This window comes from Biomphalaria glabrata, chromosome 8 (assembly GCF_947242115.1).
Source record: "Biomphalaria glabrata chromosome 8, xgBioGlab47.1, whole genome shotgun sequence".
NCBI lineage: Eukaryota > Metazoa > Mollusca > Gastropoda > Planorbidae > Biomphalaria > Biomphalaria glabrata.
In genome coordinates this window covers 5976479-6002078 of record NC_074718.1, presented here as the reverse complement: position 1 = coordinate 6002078, position 25600 = coordinate 5976479, and the positions used below count along the sequence as shown (strand labels likewise).

The window sequence follows — 25600 nt, the reverse complement described above, 5'->3', positions numbered from 1 at the left end:
ATCCAAAACAGGAAGTGCTGTGAAACTCTGCTTCCGTCTTTTAACACCGCAACTTGTTAAAAAGTTGATGTACTTTTCCCGGAACTAAGACTAAAGGTCTATTCTAGTCAGAAATTTTTATTACAAAGTTCTAGCCTGATAGTAGATCGCTATTACTAGATTAAATCTATAACTAGATAGTAAATTTAGACTAAACTAGATCTAAATCTAGTTAGATCTAGTGACCATGATGATCTAGAGCTATTATTGAGTATTAACAAATTCACATAGTCATGATTATTCATGATAGTCATAGTCATAGTCTGTGTCATAGACTAGAGCTAAAAGAGAGTACTAGTACTAGTATAAGTAATAGACTAAATAGTATATACTAATATATATTTATATACTATAATTAATAATAGACTATAAAAGTATAGTAAATATTAGTTACTTATTAGTATGAGTATGAAATGATGAGTATGAGAGTTGAGAAGGCTACTCACTGTTAGTGTTACTGTAGACTGTAGAAGTGAACTAGTCACTAGTGTAGCAGTGTTACAGTTACTTGAGTTACAGTAGTGTAGGCTAGGGCTAGGGTCATAGATGTAGTCATAGTCAATCATATATATATTCAATCATTCATATTGATCATAATTGATGATATTCATAAATTCATAAGACTAACTGACTGATAATTTAAAATTTAACTGAGACTGAGTTGTCTGAGTATTGACAGTCACTAACGCTGGGGCTTAAGACTAGAATTAGATTCTAACTCACTGAATTAATCTATATATATAATTCTCTTCTTCCCTCAAGAGTTTAAACAAGAAGTAAAGGAAAGATCACTCTCTTGTTTCTGCGGATAGTCCACGAGAAAACAAGAATAGTATTCACACTATGGATGACTGTCGTTTAAATTTATCAAACCCTGCCCGCACCCATCCCCCTTGGACTAGGAACTAATCTAAGTAATCTACTATGTATATATAATATATATATATACATATATATGTTAATAGCAGGGACGGACTTAACCATTGTGTGGCCTTATGTGAAACGGATTTCGTGGGGCCAAGTTTGGATAGGGAAGCTGATAATAAGTGAAATTTAAGATTTTGAATTAGAAAATCAATTCATCTATGCATTTTATTCATTCTTTACTGCGTATAGAATTACTTTACGAGCCTTGCGTGTAGCAAAGTCATACAGTATATCATAATAATTCTGTTTCCTACGTAGATCACGCTCAATAGCAAGAATTACCAAATGTTTCAATCTATCTTTGAGAATTATTGACCTCAAGTAAGTCTTCATTAGTTTGAGGCGCGAGAAGCTTCTTTCGCCAGATTACATAATTACGGCTGATGCATAATGCAGCGCATAAGATTGGCGTTTTCCATATGAATGACACCCCAAAATGACAATTTTTGTGTATAAATATATTTCCGTATATTTTAAGGACTTTTCGCATATTTTGCGATTTCGGGAGATTTCCAGGAGCTCTTGGTAAATCGACAGGAGGGAGCGGGAAATCTGTTTTAAGTTATAAAATCCCATGGTTTAAATCAAATTTAATAATATACACCTTGAATTAGAGTGAATCCTTTGAAAATGTGGGGTCACTGCGGTCGCATAGGTTGCAGTGGCCTAAGGCCACCCCTGCAAAATATCGGCATATGCTACGCCGCTGGTCGACTAGTAGTGAATAACTCACTAAGTCTACTACTATTACTACTAGATTAAGTACTACAACGACACTAAGGTCTAAGTCACTCTAACTCTGTCAATATATATATTCAATATTGATATTCTAGATTTGATTCTAATAATAATATTAATATTATAGATCACTAGATCTCTAATTCTCTATTTTTCATTTTTTATAATACTTTTAATAATAGACCTTTTTAACTTTATTAAGTCTTAAGTTAATTAGACGTCTTAGACTTAAGTTTAAGACTTGACACTTGACAGTCTTGACATGTTACCTTATATTTAACTTATTAAATTATAGTAGGCCTATAATTATAGCCTTATTATATTTATTATAAATAATTATATATTATAATAATATATTTAATATATAATATATAGATCTAGTTACTTAGATCCATAGTCACTATAGACTAAGAACTAAGAATTTAATTATTATATAATATAAATATATTATTTGTTAACTAATATAGTACTAGATCTCTAGATATAATATATATATATAATTATATATATAGACAATAATATAGTTAATATTATATAAATTAATATATACTATACAGTAAAAAATGTATAGATACAGTAATTATCATAACTCTGGACCTAATGATCATAATGTTGGCTATTCTGAGATCTAGCTAGATCTTAACTTGATGACTTAATGTTACTAAAATCAATTTAACATTGAATTGAATTGAAATTGATTTACCAATATTATGATTGATACTCACCACACTCTAATCTAGATTCTAGAGTCAGATATAATATATAGAATCTAGTTCTAACAAGTAAACTTAACTATCTACTTACTAGATTCTAGATTGACTAGATCTAGTTTTGTCTTAGTTTCTAGATCTACATGTCGAAAAAATACTTTACTCACAATAGTTTCTAGAACTACATGAGTATAAAAAATACTTAACTCACAATCACACACACTTACTAACTACAAAAGTACTAACTAGATGGATATCCATAGTAGAGTTGTCTATATAGAATAGACCTATATAATATATCACTATATTATATCTTAACATGTTACAACAAATCTGCTTTTTTCTTTTCAGATTAGGCTTGACTGTTGGACTTTATTTTAATTACCAATAATGGCAAATACAGCATTTTAAAATGTTATGATATAATATATAGATGTAGGTGGTCTAATGTTTATTCAAGCAAGTACTAGAGTCTATGAACATAAAATTAAAATGAGTAGGCCCACAGCCATTGCCACAGGGGAAGAAAAAACTAATACTCTATCAACTGATGAAATATACGGAAGGATAGCAGGTCAGGCTATTATTGCAACCTCAGCAGCTGAATGGAGCTGTAAAAGGTGTACTTTGATTAACCAACCAACAGTTTCTTCATGCTCAGTTTGTAGGGCGCCTCGTCACTCACGTCTACCAACCTTGTCAGATGTGGATACATGTGTGGAAAACAGTTCTGTCATTGGGACAACAGATAAGCAAATAATTGATTTAACCCTGTCAGATGACAACAAAAATGCAACTTCTGAATCTGATAAAATTGAGCTGCCATCTAAAAGCTTAAATACAAAGCCAAAAGGCTCAACATCGAGTGACGATTCAGCACATATAATAAATGTAGATGAAGAGTGGAAGTGTAAACACTGTACCTTCAATTGCAATCCTGACTGGGAGAAATCATGCCAAATTTGCAAAAAGCCAAAGACATCCCCCCCAAACTCTCAGCGTAGCAGCATATCACCGCCCAGCCCCATTGCCATCATAAATGGCAATGTCTCCTACACTCACCGTCCTAACGACCAGTCTCCCATCCAACACCCACCTTCTCAGTCGACATGGAACTGTTCAAAGTGCACTTTTACGAACACTGCTGAAAAATCTGTTTGTAGTATGTGCCTTAATCCCAGGTCATTATCTGACCTCACCGCTTGGACATGTGACTATTGTACTGTTATTAACAACCCAGTTCATAACAACTGTACAGTTTGCTGTATGCCGAGGCACCTTGGGAACAAATCGCAGGTTGCTAATGTCCCCCCAAGCTCACCTTCTAATAATCATCTGAAGCAAGCTAGTTCTCCTGCTGATCGTGCCCCATTTGAGCTGCTTAGACAAGAAAGCTCTCTAGTGGAAGACATTAGAATTGTTGAGGAAAAAGAAGCTAGTGAACTCCGTCAGAGAATAATCCAACATTGCAAATCTGTAAGTAAACATTGTGAATGTCAGTAACAATTCTTTTAGCATTGTGACTCATATAAATCTTATTAACTATTTTTTTCTTAGATTCAAACACAGCTGCCATCTCACGAAGAACTATTTCATGAACATCTTTTCAAAACATAGTATAAAAAATCCTTAAAAGACTATTTGCACTCGTTAAAACACAGTTATATGTAAAGTAAAGTTTCCTTTTCAGACCTTGCCATCTTTAGGGCAGATAATGTATAGGAAATCTGTTTCTGTGCCCCACGGTTAATGAGGGTGTCGTGGCCAGCACAACTTCCAGCCACCTTTACTTTTCCCAAACTGTCAAGTACCCAGATTCAAACCCGGGACCCCCGGTTCAGAACGCTTTTTACCACTCAGCCATCGTGCCTATTAGATTATATCATATATATGTATATTAGGGGTGCACCGGATAGTCGCTCTGGCTTCTGCCGAATATCCGTCATTTTTTACTATCCGGTGCTATTCGGCTCCGGTCGGATATCACTACCGGATAGTAAACCGGATAGTAAAAAATACATCTATTTAATATGCATAAAGTGGATCTCGTTCCATTAATGTCTGTTGTAGAATGTATTAATGTTTATATTAAAACAAAATAATGTGCTTAAAAATAGAGCCATTATGAATATGCACCAAACATCGTTTATTATAAAGACAAGGCGTGTTAATAACTAAACATAAATAGAAATGAAACTTTACATCATAAATGCTCTTTACATACAGAGCAGCAATGGCTGACACTTTTTTCAATTTGTCTTGACCTTTGAGTAGGTTAGTTAACATGTTAAAATGCTACATTCCTTGACTACGTCATGCTGACGAGACGTCTGTCTAGCTGTGCGGGTATATCTCCAGAGATAGAGATAAACAACTCCTACCCCTTTTATTTGTTTAGTCCATCACATTGGTTTTTTTTTATAGGCAGGTGACCACAAGTTAAATACGATGGACGTAGGTTTAATGTCAGCGTATTGACACTCTCTAGAGGTCACACCTTTCGAGGGAACTGAGTTTGTTTATTCAATAGTTATTCTTTATTACGGGGGCTGGACTACCATAGCCACACCTCTAATGTAACTAGGACTAGGTATATCCAGATGAACAACTCCCTCCCTCTTTTATTTGTTTAGTCCATCACATTGAGTTCATTGATTGACAGGTGACCCCAAGTCAGATACGATGGACGTAAGTACTCTCTAGAGGTCACACGAGGGAACTATGTTTGTTTACTTAGTAGTTAATCTTAATTGGTGGGGGGGGGGGGGGGGGGGGACTGGACTTCAAGCCAAACATCTACACGGGTATCCGGACAAAGAGTTTGCTTATTTGGAGAAAAATCTTAATCACGTGGTTGGGCTAGAGGCCACACCTTTTCAAGTGTGCCGAATTACTTGAACATAAATCTAAATTAGTAAGCTGGACAAAAATCACACGCACCTAAACGAGTGACCTTTAGCTACACAGAACACAAACCGCGAGATTATATAGCCCAGTAAGCCAGTAACTAATTATTTTGTAGAAGACACGACCAGGGCTATCTTTAAATGGAGAGCTAAACACCCCCTACTCTTTATTTTATTTCTTTGGTCCTTGACACCCAATTTATTGATAGACATTGACCATTTTTAAGCCAGAATGAAAAAACACAACGTGCTAACAAAGGATATTACACTGTCAATAAATATTACTGTTAAATAATTTTTCTAACGTGTTAACTTGAATATTACTCCTTCAGTTAAGTGTCTTGATTTGATAACATATTCTTAATAATTTGTGACAGTCAATTAACTCCTTGTTATTACTATTTTTGTTTACTTAAGATGCATACTTAGCCACTGTGTATCAGGCAAGGACGACTTTTACACACCTGACATCCATAGGCTTACTATCGTTCCCTTTTGTAACAGTTACTGAAACCACCAATAAAATAATTAATAAGTAATAATTAAGGAAGATGTTTCTAACATACGTTCTTTGCATTTAATGTTTCTTACGTATGTTCTTTGCACAATAAAATAAAACAAAGATGTGCATGTTTGCGTGTGTGTAATTTTTGGCCTTGTATTAAAATCATTAGAAAGAAAGCTAATTTCATTTTTTAATTCTTTTGACTTAATAAATAACGGAAAATCTTACAGTAAATTTTAAACTCGCATAAAATAAATTGAATAATAGTACCACAGTTAGATCTAGCAAACAAAAAAACAATATGCTGGAGCGTAAAAAAAAACAACAACAACCCTTGACCTCTAACTAGTGGACGGGTATAATTTATCTATATGCTTGACTGACCATGCCAATGTGTTATCTTTTTTGACTGACACCCAACTCTATTGCGTGCGTATGCTCAAGGAAAAAACAATGCTTGATGGTTAACACAAACAACTATACACACTACACTAGGACTACATGTGTAGGCTCACTAGGTATATCTGACCAGGTTGTTGGTCTGAAATTCATGAACACATACATCTAACCACTATACAAGGCAGATTGCACTTTACTTATGAGAGATTTACATTAGTAAATAGTTAAATATATACTAACATATTTTACATTGACCCTCCTACACACATCCTTTAAAGTTGGTGGCATCGTACATACACACAGACACACTCATGCTATACATATTTTTAGAAATACTGTTAAGCTTGAATAAATCAATCAGTAACAGAGTTTAAAACAATAAGGTATATAAAAGGAAAAAAAAATAAAACCAACCAATATAGGTATGTTATTTAACAGTTTCGTAAAATGTTCAGCAACACAAGCTATTAACAAGACACTTAGGTATCCGGCACCGGCCCCGGCCGAATATCAAATTTTACTATCCGGTCATATCCGGCCGGCCCGGCCGGATATCAAAAAGTACTATCTGGTGCACCCCTAATGTACATATGATCTGGACAAATGGTTGGCTCTATTAAGTCTAAAACAGAAAGATTTAAAAACTCCTTTATATTCCACTTTCAGTTAGGGTGTTACAAGTTCATTTATCATCACTGAGAAGTCATAGAAACTGATCCCAATAGCACTGGTTGTGTGTGTTTTGTATGAGAAAGTTGTTTATAATTACATGAACTATATTGTTAAAATAATAACATTGAAGTGGACAATTGTAGTCAACCAATACAATTATCTTATATTATGAATTCTCATATAAAAACAAAAATGATACACTTATTAAACTTAATGTATCGTAATACATAATCTTTAATGATTTTATGGAGCGAAAAAAAAGTTGCAAGTATTTTCTTTAATGTCAATTTCGTGTTTATCTTTTCTAGACTGGTGACACGTTTGTTGATGATTCATTTCCACCAGCACCTAAATCACTCTTTCTTGATCTGAAGAGACAATATTTTGTTCAAGAGACCCAATCTCCAAACACGAAGCTGTCAGTCAGCAATATTCAGTGGGTGCGTCCCCAAAATATTGTAGTTCCTGATGGGTTGAGAATACCTTGGGTAGTTTACAGAACTCCAATGCCAGAGGATATATCTCAAGGAATTCTGGGTAACTGTTGGTATGTATAAATATATTTTTTTTTAATGGCTTCTATATAAACTGCACTGGATTGGTACATAACTCAAATTGAAATGAAACAAAATATACTTACAGGTTTTTCAGTGCATTGGCTGTTCTAGCTGAACGTTGCCACTTGGTAGAGCACATTGTCATCAGTAAAGAGATGTGTAAGGAAGGTGTGTACCAAGTCAGGCTGTGTAAGGATGGCCTGTGGAAGACTATACTTATTGATGATTATCTTCCCTGCAATTCCAAGAATCTTATTTTTGCTCAGGTCAGTTGGGTCTAATTCACCTCTAAGATCTTTTCTTCCAATATATTTTTCTGGAATATATATATATATATATATATATATATATTAGACATTATTGCCCACAGGTTTTTTGTTTGCGTATAACTGTCGATGAGTCACTGAGAGTGGTTTGTAAACAATTAAACGAAATAATATGTTATAAGTAAAGCGAATGCATAAATGTAAAAATAGTATGAATTGTGCTGTCAAAATAGCTAATTGACTTAAATCCATTTTTTCCAAATAAAATCATTTGCTTGTAGGCCTACATATATTTTATTAAAATTTTAAATGAATAGACTTAATTTTGTACGTTCACGTGTTAAAGAATAAAGTAGATCTTGAGTTAGACATAGATCTAGATCTAGAGTAATCTAGAGTTAAATATTGGCTTGGATAGAGTTAATTTTGCACGTGCGCATGCGTGACCTTTTTAATTAGATTTACGCGAATGAATGAAACTATTAAAATATATATATCTTAACACGGCTTCGCAGCTTTAGCGAACAAAAATGCATGAAAAATGCTTTAGAAAAACAAATTTGAATGTTAATTTGATTAAAATATGAAATGAATGGACTATAATTAGTATGTTCATGTGTTTAAGTATAAAACTATCTTTGCGAAGAGAAGTTCTATCATCTTAAAGTTGAATAAGAGTTTTAGACACAGGAATAGAAAGATTACGGTATTGTCTAATGAAAGAATGCGCATCAGAAATTCTACATTCGCAGATATAAGGAACGAATTTATGTAAAAAATGCTTTTGAAACACAAATTTGAAGGTTAATTTTATTAAATAATGAAATCAATGGACTATATTTTGTATTTTCATGTGTCAGAGTAAAAAATTATCTGCGGAAAGAGCAGTTCTTAAAAATAGATCTAGATCCTTTCGATCTTTTGTCATGTAAACATGGCCTAGATCGATGAAGTTATAATGCTTTCATAGAGCTGGTCAACTTTTTGTTTTGAGTTTGTTCTAGGGCTGCAATACATACACTACGGTCTAAGTTGGTACCCAAGGAACATTTCTGCCAAGTTTTATCAAGATTGGTCAAACGGACATACATACATACGCCTCACATTCTACTTTATATATTATATATACTCATAAAAATTGGGTAGACTCGAGGCATCCTAAAAATACCAAAGTTGAAAATCCCAGTCTTCACTCCATAACCTTTGGGAGGTGGGGGAATCACTGTTGGTGACTTTTACCATTGTATGTTTAACTCTCTTTTTCTTTTTGTGTGGGATGTGTGGTTGGGGGACTAAGTACTTAAACTGCCTATGAAGGGGCCTCATGGATTGACACCCGACTCAAGCAGAGTTGTGTTTACTGAGCACCTAAAAGGAGCACAGAAAAACCTTCGCCCAGATACCACCTCCCCACACTGGTCCACAAATGAGATTGGACCATAGCGCCCTGGGCATTCTATAAGCATAAAATTAAGGCTATATAAAAGCTATAATTTATTATATTTTTTTTATTTCTGTTCATTCAATGTTACTCTTAAAGCCAAGAAAGAAAAGGGTGTTATTACTATGTACTATAGTACATTGAACAGTTGCGTTTAATCTTCTCGCCTTGGGTACTGGTGAACTTTTGAGGTGATACAATATTTCACTCGTGCAGTAGAGATTTTAAAAAACAAAATATGATTAAGACAAGCTTTTTTTTTTATGTATAAGAGACCCTGCACTTTTTATTTTTATTGTTATTTTAAACTTATTGATGTCTACTGCAGGCAAGGAGAAGACAATTGTGGGTTCCTTTTATAGAGAAGGCAATGGCTAAGTTGTATGGTAGTTATGAAGCCCTTGTAGCTGGCAAGTGTATTGAAGGTCTGGCAACACTCACTGGTGCACCATGTGAAAGTATACCTTTACAAGGTAAATGTGATTTGTGTTTAAAGGTAAATTGTGATTTGTATTTAAAGGTAAATATGATTTGTATTACAAGGTAAATGTGATATGTGTTACAAGGTAACTGTGATGTGTTACAGGGTAAATGTGATGTGTGACAAGGTAAATGTGACATGTGTTACAAGGTAAATGTGTTTTGTGTATCAAGTTCTCACTACCCATCACTTCCATCTAGCTCACCACCTAAGTATCATTAGTGACCAACTCAGCATGCTATCAGAGGCTCTCATTTCACTTCTAACATGTACTGTCACTAAAGTGGATACTTGAATAGTTGTAAACATTTCATACAGAGGAAACTTGAATAGTACAAGGAGGTGTTTGGATTCAAGCAAAAGAAATATTTTTTTTTAAAAGTAGTAAAAATGTTTTTAGTGTTTTGATTGCTTTGTAAATGTAAATAAATTTACAAAAAAAAATAAAAAATAATATGAGACTTCTTTATTTTCTTATTTAATGATTGAGAAATTTTTTTGTTTTATTAATATTTCTCCAGCATGATTGAGATCTTGATCAAAGTATACTTCTAAAATGTTTTAATCCTATTAATAATAAAGTATTTTGTCACCAGCTGAAGGCACTAGAGGGGAAGACATTTGTGCTGATCTGATCTGGGCCAAACTATTGAGCTGTAGAGATTTGAAGTAAGTGCTAAGTAACCCATAGCTGTGTATCTTGGGGAGAGGAACTGATAAGAACATCAGCAGACCTTGAGCGCAGCTGTCTGGCCTTGTGGTTTAAAAATAACAAATATCAGGCATGGAAAGTAAGCTGATCATTTTGCTGGCCTCATTATTCAAATTTTTGAGTTATAAAACAGCTCATTTGTAATTCTAATTCCCATAAATAATTTCAAAGAAATACTATGGGGCAAACAACACCTTTTATAAAATTCTGGATTTTTTAAATTATGTTTGTTTAGTTATTTTTATCAGTGCTTTCTCATATATAATATCGTTACACCTACGTGATTGTCATTCTTTAAGATTATAAATGATCTCTCTTTATGTTTGTGGCAAAGTTTTTTAATGGGAGCATCTTGTGGTGGAGGCAATATGAATGCTAAGGAAGAAGACTTTGCCCAGGTTGGACTGAGATCAAAACATTCCTACTCTATTCTGGACATTCAGGATCTGGAAGGCAACAAGTTAGTGAACTTATTTTTTATGTTGTGTTCTCTCTATTACAGCTTTAGATTACTACTGTTTTAATGTTGTTGTTTTTATATTGGTGAATTATTAATTTGATTGGACTGACTACAAAATGAAAATTGTCAAAATGGTTTTATGTTTGTTTCCAATGCCTTTAAAGGTGTTCATAAAAACAGATGTATTTTTACAGGCTAGTTAGACTGCGTAACCCCTGGGGACGCTACTCTTGGAAAGGTGCATGGAGTGATGACTCTCCCAAATGGAAAGATGTTTCAGAGGCTTCAAGGAACAAGCTGCTGTCGTTTGGGGAAGAGCATGGTGTCTTCTGGATGGAGTTTTCAGACCTCATGAGGTAATCTTGAGTGTCATTCTTGTTATTTGTTTAGTTTTTGTTTTGCATACAAACCCATTCAAATTTGTGTGGAAAAGAATCCAAATTAAGGAAAAAGAACTTTGGAATTCAGAATTACAGAATATTACAATGCTTAAAAAAATTATTTTTTTTTAATGTTTGCATACATTACAATCAGGAGAATTTCATAAATTTTTTTGAAATCCCGCCTTATCAACTGCCTTTTACGGATTACCATAATATTTATTCTTGACTTAATTTTATAATTATGATATTGCAAAGTAATGGCTCAATTACTACCACCTCCAGCCATCTACTTTTGAGCAAGGTATAATAGTACTTAACAATGACTATAGCTTTCTCCTATTGAGCATAAGTTTCTTGAGCTGTGCATTGTCAGTACATAATTGTGGTAACTTATATTAGATCTACATATAAGACAATAAGAGAAATAGAAAATTAATATAATAATTATTGTTTTATGCTTAATAAATATAAGAAAATTATTTCCTTTGCTTTTTGAAAGCATAAATTTCAAAGTTTCTTATAAAAAAAAAGAACATTATATTTTCAAAATTTTTAGTAGGTCTCAGTTTCTATTGGAACTTTTAATTAAAAGCACTCATGACTTCAATGGGTACCTGAAATTAGTTGGAGAAAAGTAAAGGTGGTTGGTCATTGTGCTGGCCACATGACATTCTCGTTAACCACAGGTCACAGAAACAGGGGACCTTTATAATTTCTGCCCTATAGATAACAAGGTCTGAAAGAGGAATCTTACTATACTTTTACTATAACTTCAATGAATAACCATTTGTTTGACAGTAACAAATTAAAAAAAATAATTTAACAATTACATTTTTATTTCCAGGTATTTTGACAGTATTGATGTATGTAAAATACGCCCTGGCTGGGAAGAACGCAGAATTCAAGGAGCGTTCCCTATCAATGGTACCAGCCCTTTAAAACTGATCAAGTTAAGTATATTTCATACTACAGAAGTAGAGCTAGGCTTGTTTCAAGAAAGTTCCAGGTGAGTTCCTGATGTTATAAATCGCTATAAACAAACTATGTTGTGTTTTTTTCTAAAAAAAGAATGCCATTTAATTAAACTAGTTTCTTCATTCCTTATTATGCCATGATGCCTATACAAATATTGGAATGAAACAAAATTAGATTCTGCATGTTCTCTTTCAACATATTTTAAAATGTATTTGTCTAAAAGTTGATAGGTTAGATTTATTTATTTTTGGTACTTTACTTTTTATTTTGTTCTAAAATATATTACTTAAGGCAACTTGTGTTATTTATTTATGTTTACAAACTGGTAGAACCAATTAACATTATTAATGTGCTGTTCAGGAAATTTTTTTTTTGTATATATATTTTATTGCTTACATACTTCTATATTTAATTTTCTTCAGAGGCACAAATGGCAACAAATTTCTGTTGGATCTGTGCATCGAAGTGTTAAAAGAAACCCAGAATGCCCAGCTGGTGTCAGTGGGAAAGCTGGTTGTTCACAGCTCTCGTCAACTTCGTGGATTTGTTGGTTGCCATCACATGTTTTCTCCTGGAGAGTACATACTCGTGCCACTAGCATTTAACCAGTGGAGAAAAGTGCCTGGTCAGTTGAAGTACTCACTTTTTTTTTCTTTCCTCTCACTTTGTGTGAAGGGTTTCAAGTCTTGTAGTTTGGGCTCAAAGAATAGATCATTCCACTCCTTTAAGTCTTCCACTCATCTTCTATTTAGTCAGAGCAATAGCAAGCCTTGGTTTCTTTTACCCAGGGTGTCTGCGGCCTCCTGAAATTCCAGGATGTCCTTGAATCTCCTGGAATTTCAGAAAAAATCAAAAAGTCCTGGAAATCTCCTGGAATTTTAAAATATCTCCTTGAATGTCTTGGAATTTCGCCCATCAAAAAAAAAAAAAAACGGCATAAAAAAATTCTGCACCGTTTCTGCGGTTGGGCCATCGCAACAGAAATAGATTCGAAATGAGCGTTTCCGAGTTTGCGGAAAATGTTTACTGCTCCTTGACAATAGATAGATTTAATCTATTTATAGATCAGTTTCGTTATCGGATCGATTTTTCACTGAGCACATTGATTTTCATCCAAACTAAGTTGCATAACTTTTTACGGGCTGGCTGTGTCAATAAGCTGACCAGTGATGCGTCTACACCGCCTTTCACCCACTTGTGAAGCGTGTTCTCGTGATTGAAGATGTCCTTGGCTCAAGCCAGCATTTCACCTGGCATTATAATGATTATTTTTCTGAAGGGCCCTCCCTCAACTAAAATCTTGTTGTAACAGAGTGTTTTTGCTTAAATCATCTAGACTCTAGCTAGAAATAGTATCTACATTTAGATCTAGTGAAGATAATTCACAACCTAACTTGAAAACTTCGTGAATTTTAGTCAATTTAATGATCTTGATACATCTAATGTCTAGATTATTCTAGAAATAGGCCTACGCTAGATTCTTTATTTACGCTAAATCACTAGAATATAGTGAAGATAAGCCTTAAAAAGTCCGCGAATTTTAGTGACTTAGATCTAGAGTCTAGATTTACGGTAGATTAAGTGAAGATAATTGTCACACATCTGTGAAAACTCAGCGAAATTTTGTGCCTTAGATCTAAAGTCTTGATTTACCGTAGATTCAGTGAAGATAATTGTCACACAGCCGTGAAAACTACGCGAATTTAGTGACTTAGAGTTTAGATTTACAGTAGATAGGTGAAGATAATTCTCTCACAGCCGTGAAAAGTCCGTGAATTTTTGTGACTTAGATCTAGACTCTAGATCTACTGTAGATTTAATGAAAATATTTCGCACACAGCTGTGAAAGCCCGTAAAAGTTATTTCAGTCGTAATAGACAGGGAAACTACATAGTTGAAAAAGAAATTGTGCTTGAAAAAAACAACGCTAATAGGTCTAATACCCCCCCCCCCCCCAAACAAAATATAAAAAATCCAAACGCCATTTTTTAGTAAGCAAATGCCAACTAAACATACAAATAGGCCTGTACGTTACAGCCTCTGTTTATGAGTAGGATTTAAGCACAGTTAATAAAACAATAAAACATTAGGCCTACATACACATAGGAACTAAAAAATGTAGCCTACATTTCCACCACAGAAAAGGCAACTCGAAGAATGTTTCTTATTTAAAAAAAAAAATGGAATAGTAATCATTTGTAATGTTCTTTAATAAATCTTTGAAAAGTAAGATGGTTGTTTGAGGTTTTGGGACACAGTCAAGTTGTTACTTGATTAAAAGATAACTTACATTACATTTTCTGTGGACATACCAAGCTGATGACATTACTGTTCTGGGTGGGATGTCGGCAAGATATTTATTATTTCAAAATAGTTTTGTGTGTGTTTTACAATGTGGGACACACAGACACACATTATATATATATTTGTATATATATTTATATAATATATAATAAGGCTTGTCTTCGAGTCCGAAGATTAGTGATCAATAATAATAATCAACTTTGACTATTGTTATGTAATATTTTGGCGCGAATTTTATGTCCTGGAATTTTAAAATTTCTCCTGGAAAAGTCCTGGAAAACTCCTTGAATTTCATATTGACTTTGGTGCAGAAACCCTGTTTACCTGGTATTATATATTAAAGGATTGTTTATGAAAAGCTGTTTGATCTTGTAACCATACCATCTCCTCCCCTTTTGTGTTTGTTTGACAATGCTGAGTAAATCATTTAAGTTAACTAATTGAAATGTTCAGAAGTTAGTGGAATCATAAAACTTATTAGACCTGCAAAAATGATTCAACAATAGATCCAACCAATGAAATGACAATTATGGGTTTTGTGTTACATTGAAACTATGCTTTCTTGACCAGGTGGCAGTCATGTGTGACAGTATTTATAGCATATTTTATCTATTCTATCATATTATACTTAGTTGTAAAAAAAAAGTAAGGTTCTCCTCTCAGACCTTGGGATCTATTGAGCAGATGATGTAAAGGTCATCTGTTTCTGTGGCCCGTGGTTAAGAAGGGTGTTATGTAGTTACCACAACGGCAAACTGCCTTTACTTTTCCCCAACTAATGTAGGTACCCATTAGAGCTAGGTGGGGGCGCCCTAAAGATACTGAAATTCAAAATCCCAGACTTCACCGAGATTCGAAGCCAGGACTCCCAGTTCAGAGGCCAAGAACTTTACCGCTCATCCACCAGGCGTTCTTTACTTTGTTGGCTTATTCTCCAATCATTGTCTTAGTTAGTTAACAAACGTAACAGTAAATTCAGCTAACTTACCAAGAAACTAATCACATTGTCTTAATTAAAGATCTCTAATTCGTAACTCAATATTATGATTATTATTATTAATATATTATATATATAATATTATTCATGTTAATATTATTAGTTTTATCATATAAATCCACTCTATAATTTTGCTTTCTCTAGATCTGTCAAAAGTCAGTCACCCAAGCTATGTGCTGACAGTGCACAGCTCAAAAAAACTGATGGTGACAGAGAATATTTGTGACAGACCCTATCTACTCTGTGATGCACTCATTCAGTTGGCTGTCACAAAAGGAAGCAGAGAGGAGGTAACTTACTCTTTTCTTTTGATATCTTGTTGAATATTCGTTTGTTTTGAGCTTAGTATAAAGTTGTACTGCTACAATTCAAAACTCTGGCTGGCAAAAGGGAGGAACTGGTCAATACTGTGAAGAGACAAAAGCTGAGTCACGTTGTAAGACATGACTTATTGTCTAATGTCATCCTTCTAGGTACGGTGGAACGAGAAGGGTCGTCCAAAAAAAAAAGCTGGCTGGACAATGTAAAAAAAGGACAATCTCTCTCTTGATATCCTTCTAAGAACAGCTGCTGACTGGGAAAAATGAAGGGATTTGGTTACGCGAACTGTCACAGCATCCCCGTGCCAAAAGTCAAGGGACAGATGAGAGGATACAGTAGTATTGTTCTAGCAATTTGTTAAAACTTAATATTTTAATCTTTTCATCTAGTTGCGGCCAGGTGTCACAGCTTACTCTCTTATGAAGGGCTGGGCAGGGTGCATCTTTGTAGTGGAGAACTGCCTGGAGTCCAAGTCCATCCACCTGACCACAGACTGCACCAACAGCATGAATATTGTGTCCACTAGGGAGACGTTGACTACAATGGACATCATCCCCCCTTTCCACAGGTTGGTTTGAGTTTTTGTCTTCATCAACAAGTTTAATTTAATGAATGCCTGTTAAGTTTTTATGTCAGATTTTCTGGATCTTTAAAAAAAAAATTTTTTGTAATGATCTGCAGTACTATTTTTTTTTTAATTTAGTTTCCTAGAAAGAAGATTTAATTTAATGTTTTATACTAAAAAATAAAAAAAAGACTAAAATAATAGAAAAAGACTGAAATCTCAATTACCTAAACACTGTGTTCACATGCTATGTGTTCAGGTGTGAATGTCTCTCTAAAATAGGTCTCTAAAGCCACAGAAAGAAAATTTGTACAAGAGGAGCGCTAGTTGTGCCAACAATATTCTAATCTTTTGAGTAATGTACATTAGAAGTGCATATAGAATGAACATTGAAAACGATGAATGAGGTTTCACATTTTTAGAACATATCAATGTATTGAGCATCTGTAGTAATCCCTCAATTTTATTTGTACTGATACATATATAGTTAATGAGTTTTCACATAAATAGCTCCTATACTTTTATGGTCATTTTATACAGTTCAGTTCAGTTGAATAAATAACAAGAAAAATATCAAAATAATAAAAAAAACAAAAACAATTCCTATATAAGTGTAATTATAAATGCAAAAAAAAAATAAAAAATTCAGTGCTCAAGAGTCCACAAGGGGACAAATTTAACTTATACAACCATATCTGTCAAGTACAATTTCTTTCCCTTGTTTGTGATACCAACAAAATAATTTAAATGTTTTATATTCTAATAGCTAATTAACTAATTCTTGTTGTTTTTTAAATTGATTCTTGTGTTGTCAGGTAAAAGAAATAAGTGTGCAAAATTTTCAGCTTGATCCGAGATTGGATGTGGGAGAAATAACGTGTACACACTTTTTACCAGACAGAGTGAGTTGATATGAGCTTTGTAAAAAGATGATCTTTTCTTGACAGTATTTTGATTACAATACTGGATGTGCTGATATATCCTTTCATTTTTCCAGTGATATAAAGACTAGATACTCAGAATAGTGAAAAGCATTTTTTATCCAATCATATAATTCATCTTTTGATAAAAAAATATTCCAATTTTTTTTAATAATTATTTTACAATATGCTATATTATATTTCTTTCTTGACTTTAATCAAATGTATTTTACTATTTTAACTTTATTTTAAATTGAAATTGAATATTTATCTGTTAAGTAGACTTACTAGGGTACTTTATATTTTGCCTCAGTATTTTATTATGGAGATTTGATCCTAAAATATGTTATTGGCCTATTTTGAGAAAAGTCTTGTATTTTATCTCTAACTAGTAGTGTACTATTTTAGATTTAAATTTGTCTTTAATTTAATGCTGCTTATTTATTAGTTTTTTAAATATTTTTTTTGCCAGTTGTTCTAGTTCTGATTCTGAATAGCTAATAATAAAGATTTTAAACTGAAACATTTGTCATCTTTCTTTCCAGACAAGTCATATTAATATTGTCACATTTAGAGAGAACCCTGCCTTACCATCTTTCAAGAAAACTCATCCACCGTCCTTTAAGCTCACATGAACTTCCACAAAGACGGAATGACCCTGAATTATCTCCAGAGAGTGCTAGTCTACATAAAGCTAGACCTTACGTTTAGCAAAGGTTCAAAAGTTTTTTAATCATTTTTACTATTTATTGTTGTGTACTTACAAAGTTTGTTGGCTCAATACTCAATATTTTCCATGATCGTTATGTCCAGGGACCTTACTACAGCTGTCAGCAATGCAATTGTTTCTTTAATTTCTGATGCCATTCTAATTCAGTCATATCCTCAAAGCTCTTTTGAAAAAAAAAACTATTTCTGCTAACAATGCTTACTTTATTATACTCTAGCTCGATTTTTCGCTTTTAATGTGTCTAAGCTTTTTTTTTTTTATGTTCTATCAAATTAGCATTGAAGCAGCTTTAACTTTGATATCTGGTCTGTTAAATGTGTTGATCTTGTCTGCTCACATTGGCCCATGTACATAACAAGGATTAGCAGCAATGTCTTGACAGAGCTTTGCCCTAATAAAACCATGCTTCAAAATGTACAGGCTTGGTGGGATCATCTTCAATTTTGTATCTTTTAAGAGCTTCTTTTCTTTGCAATTTCTTGCCCTAAACTCAAGGACAACAATCATCATCGTTGATGTCTTTAAGGACCAGCCCCTTCCAAAAGGATGGTGTAAAAGTTAGCATTACTTTTCATTTCTATTGTCCCATCTCCATCTACACATTTAACATGCTTAATACAAAAATATTGATTATTAATTTTTTATAATAAAAAAAATAGTTGCTTCTTCGTAATTTTGCATTCTGAATTTTTTTTTTTTTTTCAATGGAATATTTGGTGAAAATTTCTTGCATTTTTTTAAATTTTATTATGATAATTTTTTTTTTAACATAAAATATACATATATATATATATATTACATTTTTAGACATTTAAGAAAAAAACATTTACATTTTTGTAGTAATGCTTTAATGCCAGCTATTTTGTAATGTTGATTTCATCTTAATTTTTAATTTCTAATATAAGAAAATTATTATATATAGACACCTTGATAAAGCATTTGCAATCAATAAAACTTTCCTAGGCTTTGTTTTGTTTTCCAACATTAAGGGCTTTGACTTTGAAAGTAAAAATTCTCAATTGACTATGAATTCTATGTAGCATTTGAAGTAGAAACTAATTTGTTTTAGTGAGTTTTATGAAATATATTTTTTTTTCGTTAACGTTATTATCAATCTAGACAAACAATGGATATTTGAGAGTTCACATGCTCGCACCACTGGTTTGGAGGTTGCAAACTGCCTTGGCTCTCCCACTTTAAGGCCTGGTTTATCACTGTTGTAAAGGCCAATGTTGGTTCTTGTTTAATCAATTTTAGTAGTTCCCTCTGTAGGGCTGAGTCATTAAGCACATGAGCAAACTGGTCCCTGAGCCTTGCCACCCTGAAACACTCCACTCTTTCCCGTTTCTGTTGTTTTATGGCCATGGAGTACTCTTCAAATAGCCGGTCAGAAAAGTCTTGAATGAACTCTGACCTCTGCTGACGTGATCCAAGGAAGACCATCTCAGCTTCGCGAACTGACATGGTCTGTGCAAATGCTATGAGAAGTGCATCAAGCAATGCTTCTGGGTTACCTTTAGTTTGCGATGTCTGTAAGCCTAACTCCCTTCTGGCAGGGCCGCTGATGTTGTTTAAGATGGTCACCACTTTCTCTTTTGAAGAGTAAGGCCTGAGTTCCCAGGATTCCTTGATATCTCGTACAAACTCTTCAATGGTTGGTTCATCAGTGGTAACACTACCACTGAACTTTCGAACCCACTTAGAAGGTTCACTTATGATAAGGGGCCAGTTTCAGTGCTTGCTATTGAGCCTGGAGAATCTGTGTTGGCCACTCCTGTCCTTTCTGACTCTCCTCACCGAATAAAGGATCGACTTCCCCCCAATCCAATGCATTGTGTTTCATCCTATTTTTTTCTATTTAGCTGCAAGTTTTTATAGAACCCTGACACAAAAATCCTACTTCAAATAACTAGTTCTAACTACACAGACTAAAAAAACTAGAATTGGAGAAAATGTGAGGAATTCTAATATTAATTATCTATGAGTACTGGTATACTAAAATAAATTAAACTACCCTGGAAGGGAATAGAAGAGAACAACAAAAATATAGTGAAATTTGGATGGTACTTGTGTCCAACTGCTGACATGACTGGCAACTGACGTTCCTACAGTCATGGAGGAGATCTGAAGGCTCCACTCTTCAAATCCCACTTCTGACACCAGATTTCTGTGATGGGTTTGGCACAAAATTGAATAAATGACCAACACAATGTGTAGGCTAATTTCAAACTTTTATTACAGATTAAAAAAAACCTGCAGACATACACAAACACAATGAAACTTGTACAAAAAGGACTACACAATGTGGCATCAAGGAGTAGATGCGGAACCAAGCTTCAGCAAAGGGTGCCAGCAGAAAGGGACAGTGACCACATTGATATTTTCTTTTAAATCAGTTGGCCTTTCTGGGGCAGAGGTCAACTTGATCTTTCTGGACCCGTGCTTAATTCTCTCCGCTACATATATATGATATATATTCTTACATTGATGATTTGCTGTAATATATACCTAAAATTCAGAAATTCTAGTTGCATGTGAGCTTTCTGTTTTATTGTTATCTATTAAAAATATAAACTAAACTTGTAGATCAAGTAAATATATATATATATATGATGCTTTCTTTTTAGTGCTTCTTGATTAGAGGGAATAATAATGGTTTGAATCTGTTCTGGCAGTTTGTCAGTGGCAACCAGTTTAGACATCTGACAATCCAGTTTTCTGGTTTTATCATTAGAGACTTTTGAAGATGATTACTGATTTTAAAAAAAAACCTGTGTTTTTGATATTTGTTGTAAAAAAGTATAACATTATTGATTTAAAAAAAAACCTGTTTTTGATATTTGTTATAAAAACATATAACAAATATTATTCATTTGTTCACTAATAACTTTGATGACAGCTGTTTCTGCATGGGCAGCTGTGATCTTATGATGGCTAAAGATTCATAATAATATTGAAGCCAGGTCCTATCATCTTTTATTATGTCACCCATAATGTTAAAACTACCTTCAACAATTTGGGCAGTAAATTTACACATTGCTGCTTGTCACTGCCTCTCTGTGAAGCTCTAATTCATAATAATTTCTTGATGCTTTTTTTCCCTGACTTTCCATAAAGAATAGTCTTCACATTGGCAGTTTAAAAACGTGTACCAGTTTTATTAATCCTGTAAAATAATATGACAGCTGCACACTAGATCTAGTCACTAGAATGAGAATGGTCTAGCAATGAGCTGAAGCATTTCTGTGCATTTTTTTTTCTCATTTTTATTTCTTTTGTAGGTCAGTGCTAATCTTCCTCGACCTTCAAAAAAAAAATTGCTTGACAATTTACTGGCTAGTTTTTTGGGGGGGAGATTTTGCTTTTGTCAGCAATCTTGACCATCCATGTATATACAGTGCTAAGCTTTTAGTGTTTAAAAATTTGTCTATTTGCTTAAGGCATTTCTTCTTGTGTCAAATGCCTCTCCTTATGACTAACACATTTATAAGTAATTTAATTGTATTCACTGTGCCTTCTTTTTATTCTCTCATAACATTGCAGTTATCAATCATGCAGAACGTGGCTCCAATCAATACTCATCCACCCATCCATCCCAGTGACATTACAGCCCATAAAGGGCCCTGGCCTTCTAGCTCATCTCTCCCATTCTGATCTATCCTGGGCTTAGGCTGTTGTAGATCTGCCTCTGAATCATCAAGCCACCATACTTGTGGTCTGCCTTTGGGGCATCTGCTTTTTGTTTTTTCCAGTGAACAATCTTTGCTCGTCTATTCTCTGACATTCTTCCAAGGTGACCTGTTTAATGTTATCTGTTCCTTTTTATTTCCATTACTATGGCGGGGTCATGATATAGCTGGTATATTTCTTGGTTGGTGTGACTCCTCCATCCTGTTTCCTCATGTATGGCACCATACATTTTTTTTCCCTTTCTTAAGTATTTAGCAGATAAATCAGTACTCATGGGTTGTAGAATGTTTTCAACAGCAATTGCATAATGTTGATTAACATCTCATGCACTGTATATTGAATAGATTGTTCAACATGAAATTCACTCATTTTTTACCTATATTACTAGTAACAAACAAAAAACTATCCTAATTTGCCATCTCCTTGCACAAGGTCATCATGTGAAAATCTGTCTGAAACTTGTGACATCCATGCCCTCTTCCATTTATTGCTGTTTGGTATTTATTCAAACCAATGTGAATGCTGGGAATATCGTCACCAATTTTTATGGACATGATATCACTGAAGTAATTCAATACAACCAGTGGTCATACTGACTCATGCTAAACTTGACTTTTAGGGAAATACAGGCAAAAACTTTCTCATTTCAAGCTCATTTCTCCAACAGCACAGGCATAGTAGTGATGAACATTTCATTCACAGTTTGTTGAGTTGATTCATTATAATGACATTAAAGAATTTGTTACCTGCATTATCATTGAAGAAACAAAATCCCTTATTTTCCAGTAACTTCTCCTTGCACCAGGTCATCTGTGTTTTGACATTTCTGACATCCATTCTCTCTAGCATTTATTTCTTCTTGGCATTCCATATGAACCAAAGTCAAGGCTGGAAATAGCTTTGCCAATTTGTTTGTACATGATTTTACTTCATTCACACAGTTGTAGTATCTAGATCTTTGAATTGCTCAAAGCTAAGACCTAAAGATGACTGACACATTATTGCCACATTGACATCAGTGTCTATAGGTACTACATAACAAATAGAGGTATATTATATTAAATGCTAAACATTTCATGCGCTTTTTTTTCAAACACCCCCCTGTCCAGGCTCCCTTTAAAGAAAGGAAAAAAAAAAGTATAAAAAAAGAGCTTTAAACTAGATGTAGTTTTTGTTATTGAAATGTTAATATTAATTCTTTATGATAGTTATTGTAATAAAAATGTATTTTATTTTGTGCTGTTCTGTTTGAGAACCTTTGCCATGACAATATTATATCCCTTTGTGAACAAGGGCTTCAGTGGCCCAAATCTCTTTTAAAATCCCTGGATATAAATAATCCGTGTGATTGTGTGTAATGTATGCATGATTGCGAACAAGTGTTTTCCCCGACCTGTCAAACATTTGGGCAAGTCTGGGACAGGCATAAAGAACATGATGTCCATATTTTTTTACATTTTTTTTCTCTTCTATTTTTCATGGATTTATATATACATGCAGCTTCTTTTATTTATTTTTTATCCAATGAAATAATTTATTGTGATGAATTGTGTTTTGTACTTTGATCTTAAAAAAAAAGTTTGTCTATTTTAATATTTATATTTTGTGCGTGTTAAACTCATTGAATCACAGAAGCAGCTTCCGTCAGTTTTCTTCTTTAAGTTATACCTTCAATATAATGTTATATTTCTAACATATCATTATTGTCAAATGGTTTTTGGCAGGATTCCAATATGTACAATATATTGTTAATATTTTTAAGAAAAGATGCAATATATTTCTGTTATACGTACATGCATTTGTTTTTTCAATTACACCATCTGTTATGTATGTATTATATGTCTGGTTGCCTTTTTTTCTAACTGTAATGTTTTGATTTGGATATTAAAAATATTTTATTTGATATTTCGAATATGTCTTTATTCACTTATCAGGGTAGCTATAAAGGCCTTTTGATGGTTTTAATTAAAGTTTCATAATGATCGCAATGGTCTGTAAGGGGAAACTTTACTTTTTTTTTACTTTTTAGAATGACACCGAGAATTTTTTGAATGGTGATCCTGTCATTCTCCTTACCAACTAAATGGGGATATTATGTTTTAAAAATCTTACATCTGTAGTTTAAACAAATATTCATTTATTTCTATTAAATTGTAGCTATGAAAATATACAACACAAACATTTCCGTTCCAAGGAAATAATACTTTTAATATTAGGAAAATCTCCGTAGCTACAATAACCACTTGTTCAATCACAGTCAACAAACAACTAATGTCTTCTTCTACTACTGAGGATCAAAAGTAACTCCAAACACACAATTCACGTGTCATCTAACTCATGAGATTCAGTTCCCATCAGGTGCAGACTGTTCACATTCATACCTTGGGAATACATAAACAAAGGGAACTAACCATTCCATATTCTATTAACAACAAATAATACATTCAGTCTCGCCATGCATGCCCCTGACAGTATCTTTCCAATGTTTTGTTTTTGTTTTGCCAAATGATTAAGTTACCTCAACAGTTAGTACGTAATAAGAATTTCCAAAACTAAACAATGCGGAAGTCTAGAATGTACAGTTTAGTTCATAGAGCTTTTAGAAGCAAAGAGTTGGTAGGAAGTTACAAAAACAAAAAAACAGAAAAAATTTCAGAGTTGACTTGTAGATCTAGCCAGTTCTAGACTCCACTCAACGAATGTACTAATTTAACATTGAACCTTTGTACCGGGAGTTCCAGGACTCTCTTTTCCTTGAGCCGCCATGACATTTAAGTGGCCTGTTTCCATTAAACTGAAAGTAAAATAATTTCTGATAGGCTATTCATAGACACTTGCATTATAGCTATGAGTCTTTTATATGTAATAATTGTATATTTTATCAATATGTCACATTAAATTTATAAAAACCTGAACAAAAAATTGTTGTTTTTTTTATTAAGCTGTCTGGTAAAAAGTTTGTACACGTTATTCCTCCCACACCCAATCTCGGATCAAGCTGAAATTTTACACAATTATTTCTTTTACCTGACAACACAATAATCAATTTTTAAAAATTTACCAATTAGTTAACTATTGGAAATTCATTATTTTTTTCGGCATCCCAGCTGCATTCGCAGGTCAGTTCTGAAGCCTTCTGCTGCATACGGCCCATTTGACTCCCGGCTGCGGTTCTTCCTTTGTGTTTGGTGCAGGCAAGGAATGTTATTTATGAGCTTGCCTTGTTAGAGACGACTTCACGTTAATTAAACATTGAAGGGTACGGCATGCCTTAAATTGTGCCCGTGTGTCAGTTATCATATCTGCCAATATAGACTACAGAAAAGAAGTACATTTATCTAAATCACCTACAGACGCTGGCAGACGTGTATCGCTATCTCTCTTTCTAAAGCTGCATTACTTTCCGTTGGGCATCGATTTGAGAAAGTAGCATAGGCTATAGGATTAGGTACATACTGTTGTTTTTTTTTCTCAATTTATTGTTTTACCACCGACCAAGGCTACGACGGATGGGTGGACATGCGGATTATTTGCCAGAGTTATCTCTACTTAAGGTCAGAGTAGAAATGTGTTCGATTATTATTAGTAAGCTTACATTGGAGGAAGAAAAATGACCAACTTGCGATTTGCAACGACAGATGGTCTGGAAAGGACGAAGCTACGCATAGACAAGACTTACGCTGCATAAGGTATGCAAATCTATGACGAAAACAACAACACAAAATATGACCAACAGGTACATTTAATTAATATTCATTTGTCATATGTTATTGTATAAAGTGTCAGGCGGCCCAGGAGCCAAGGCAAAACCAACCTTGACAATAAATTGCATTGTTATAAGCCCTTTACCATCGTCTATTTAGAGTTTCAAATTGAGGTGGAGAGAGATCTTCTGCTTAAAA

General features: G+C 33.7%; 1 protein-coding gene across 5 annotated transcripts; it reads left to right on the top strand.

Moving 5' to 3' along the window:
* The first annotated feature begins 2 nt into the window (after positions 1 to 2).
* Positions 3 to 23603, top strand: LOC106057304 (calpain-D-like). 5 transcript variants are annotated; one of them, XM_013214447.2, is made up of 14 exons: positions 3 to 96; positions 2766 to 3890; positions 7205 to 7443; positions 7539 to 7719; positions 9489 to 9633; positions 10238 to 10310; positions 10688 to 10813; positions 11008 to 11169; positions 12041 to 12202; positions 12594 to 12796; positions 15617 to 15762; positions 16183 to 16361; positions 17824 to 17994; positions 20250 to 23603. In XM_013214447.2, exons 2-13 carry the CDS (start codon positions 2862 to 2864, stop codon positions 17987 to 17989), a joined length of 2811 nt encoding a protein of 936 aa, XP_013069901.2. In that variant the 5' UTR covers positions 3 to 96; positions 2766 to 2861; the 3' UTR covers positions 17990 to 17994; positions 20250 to 23603. The 5 variants fall into 5 exon arrangements, with proteins under 5 accessions (XP_013069901.2, XP_055893145.1, XP_055893148.1 ...); XM_056037170.1 differs by having other exon boundaries at positions 17824 to 23603; XM_056037173.1 differs by having other exon boundaries at positions 85 to 106; positions 17824 to 23603.
* Positions 23604 to 25600: the final 1997 nt, after the last annotated feature.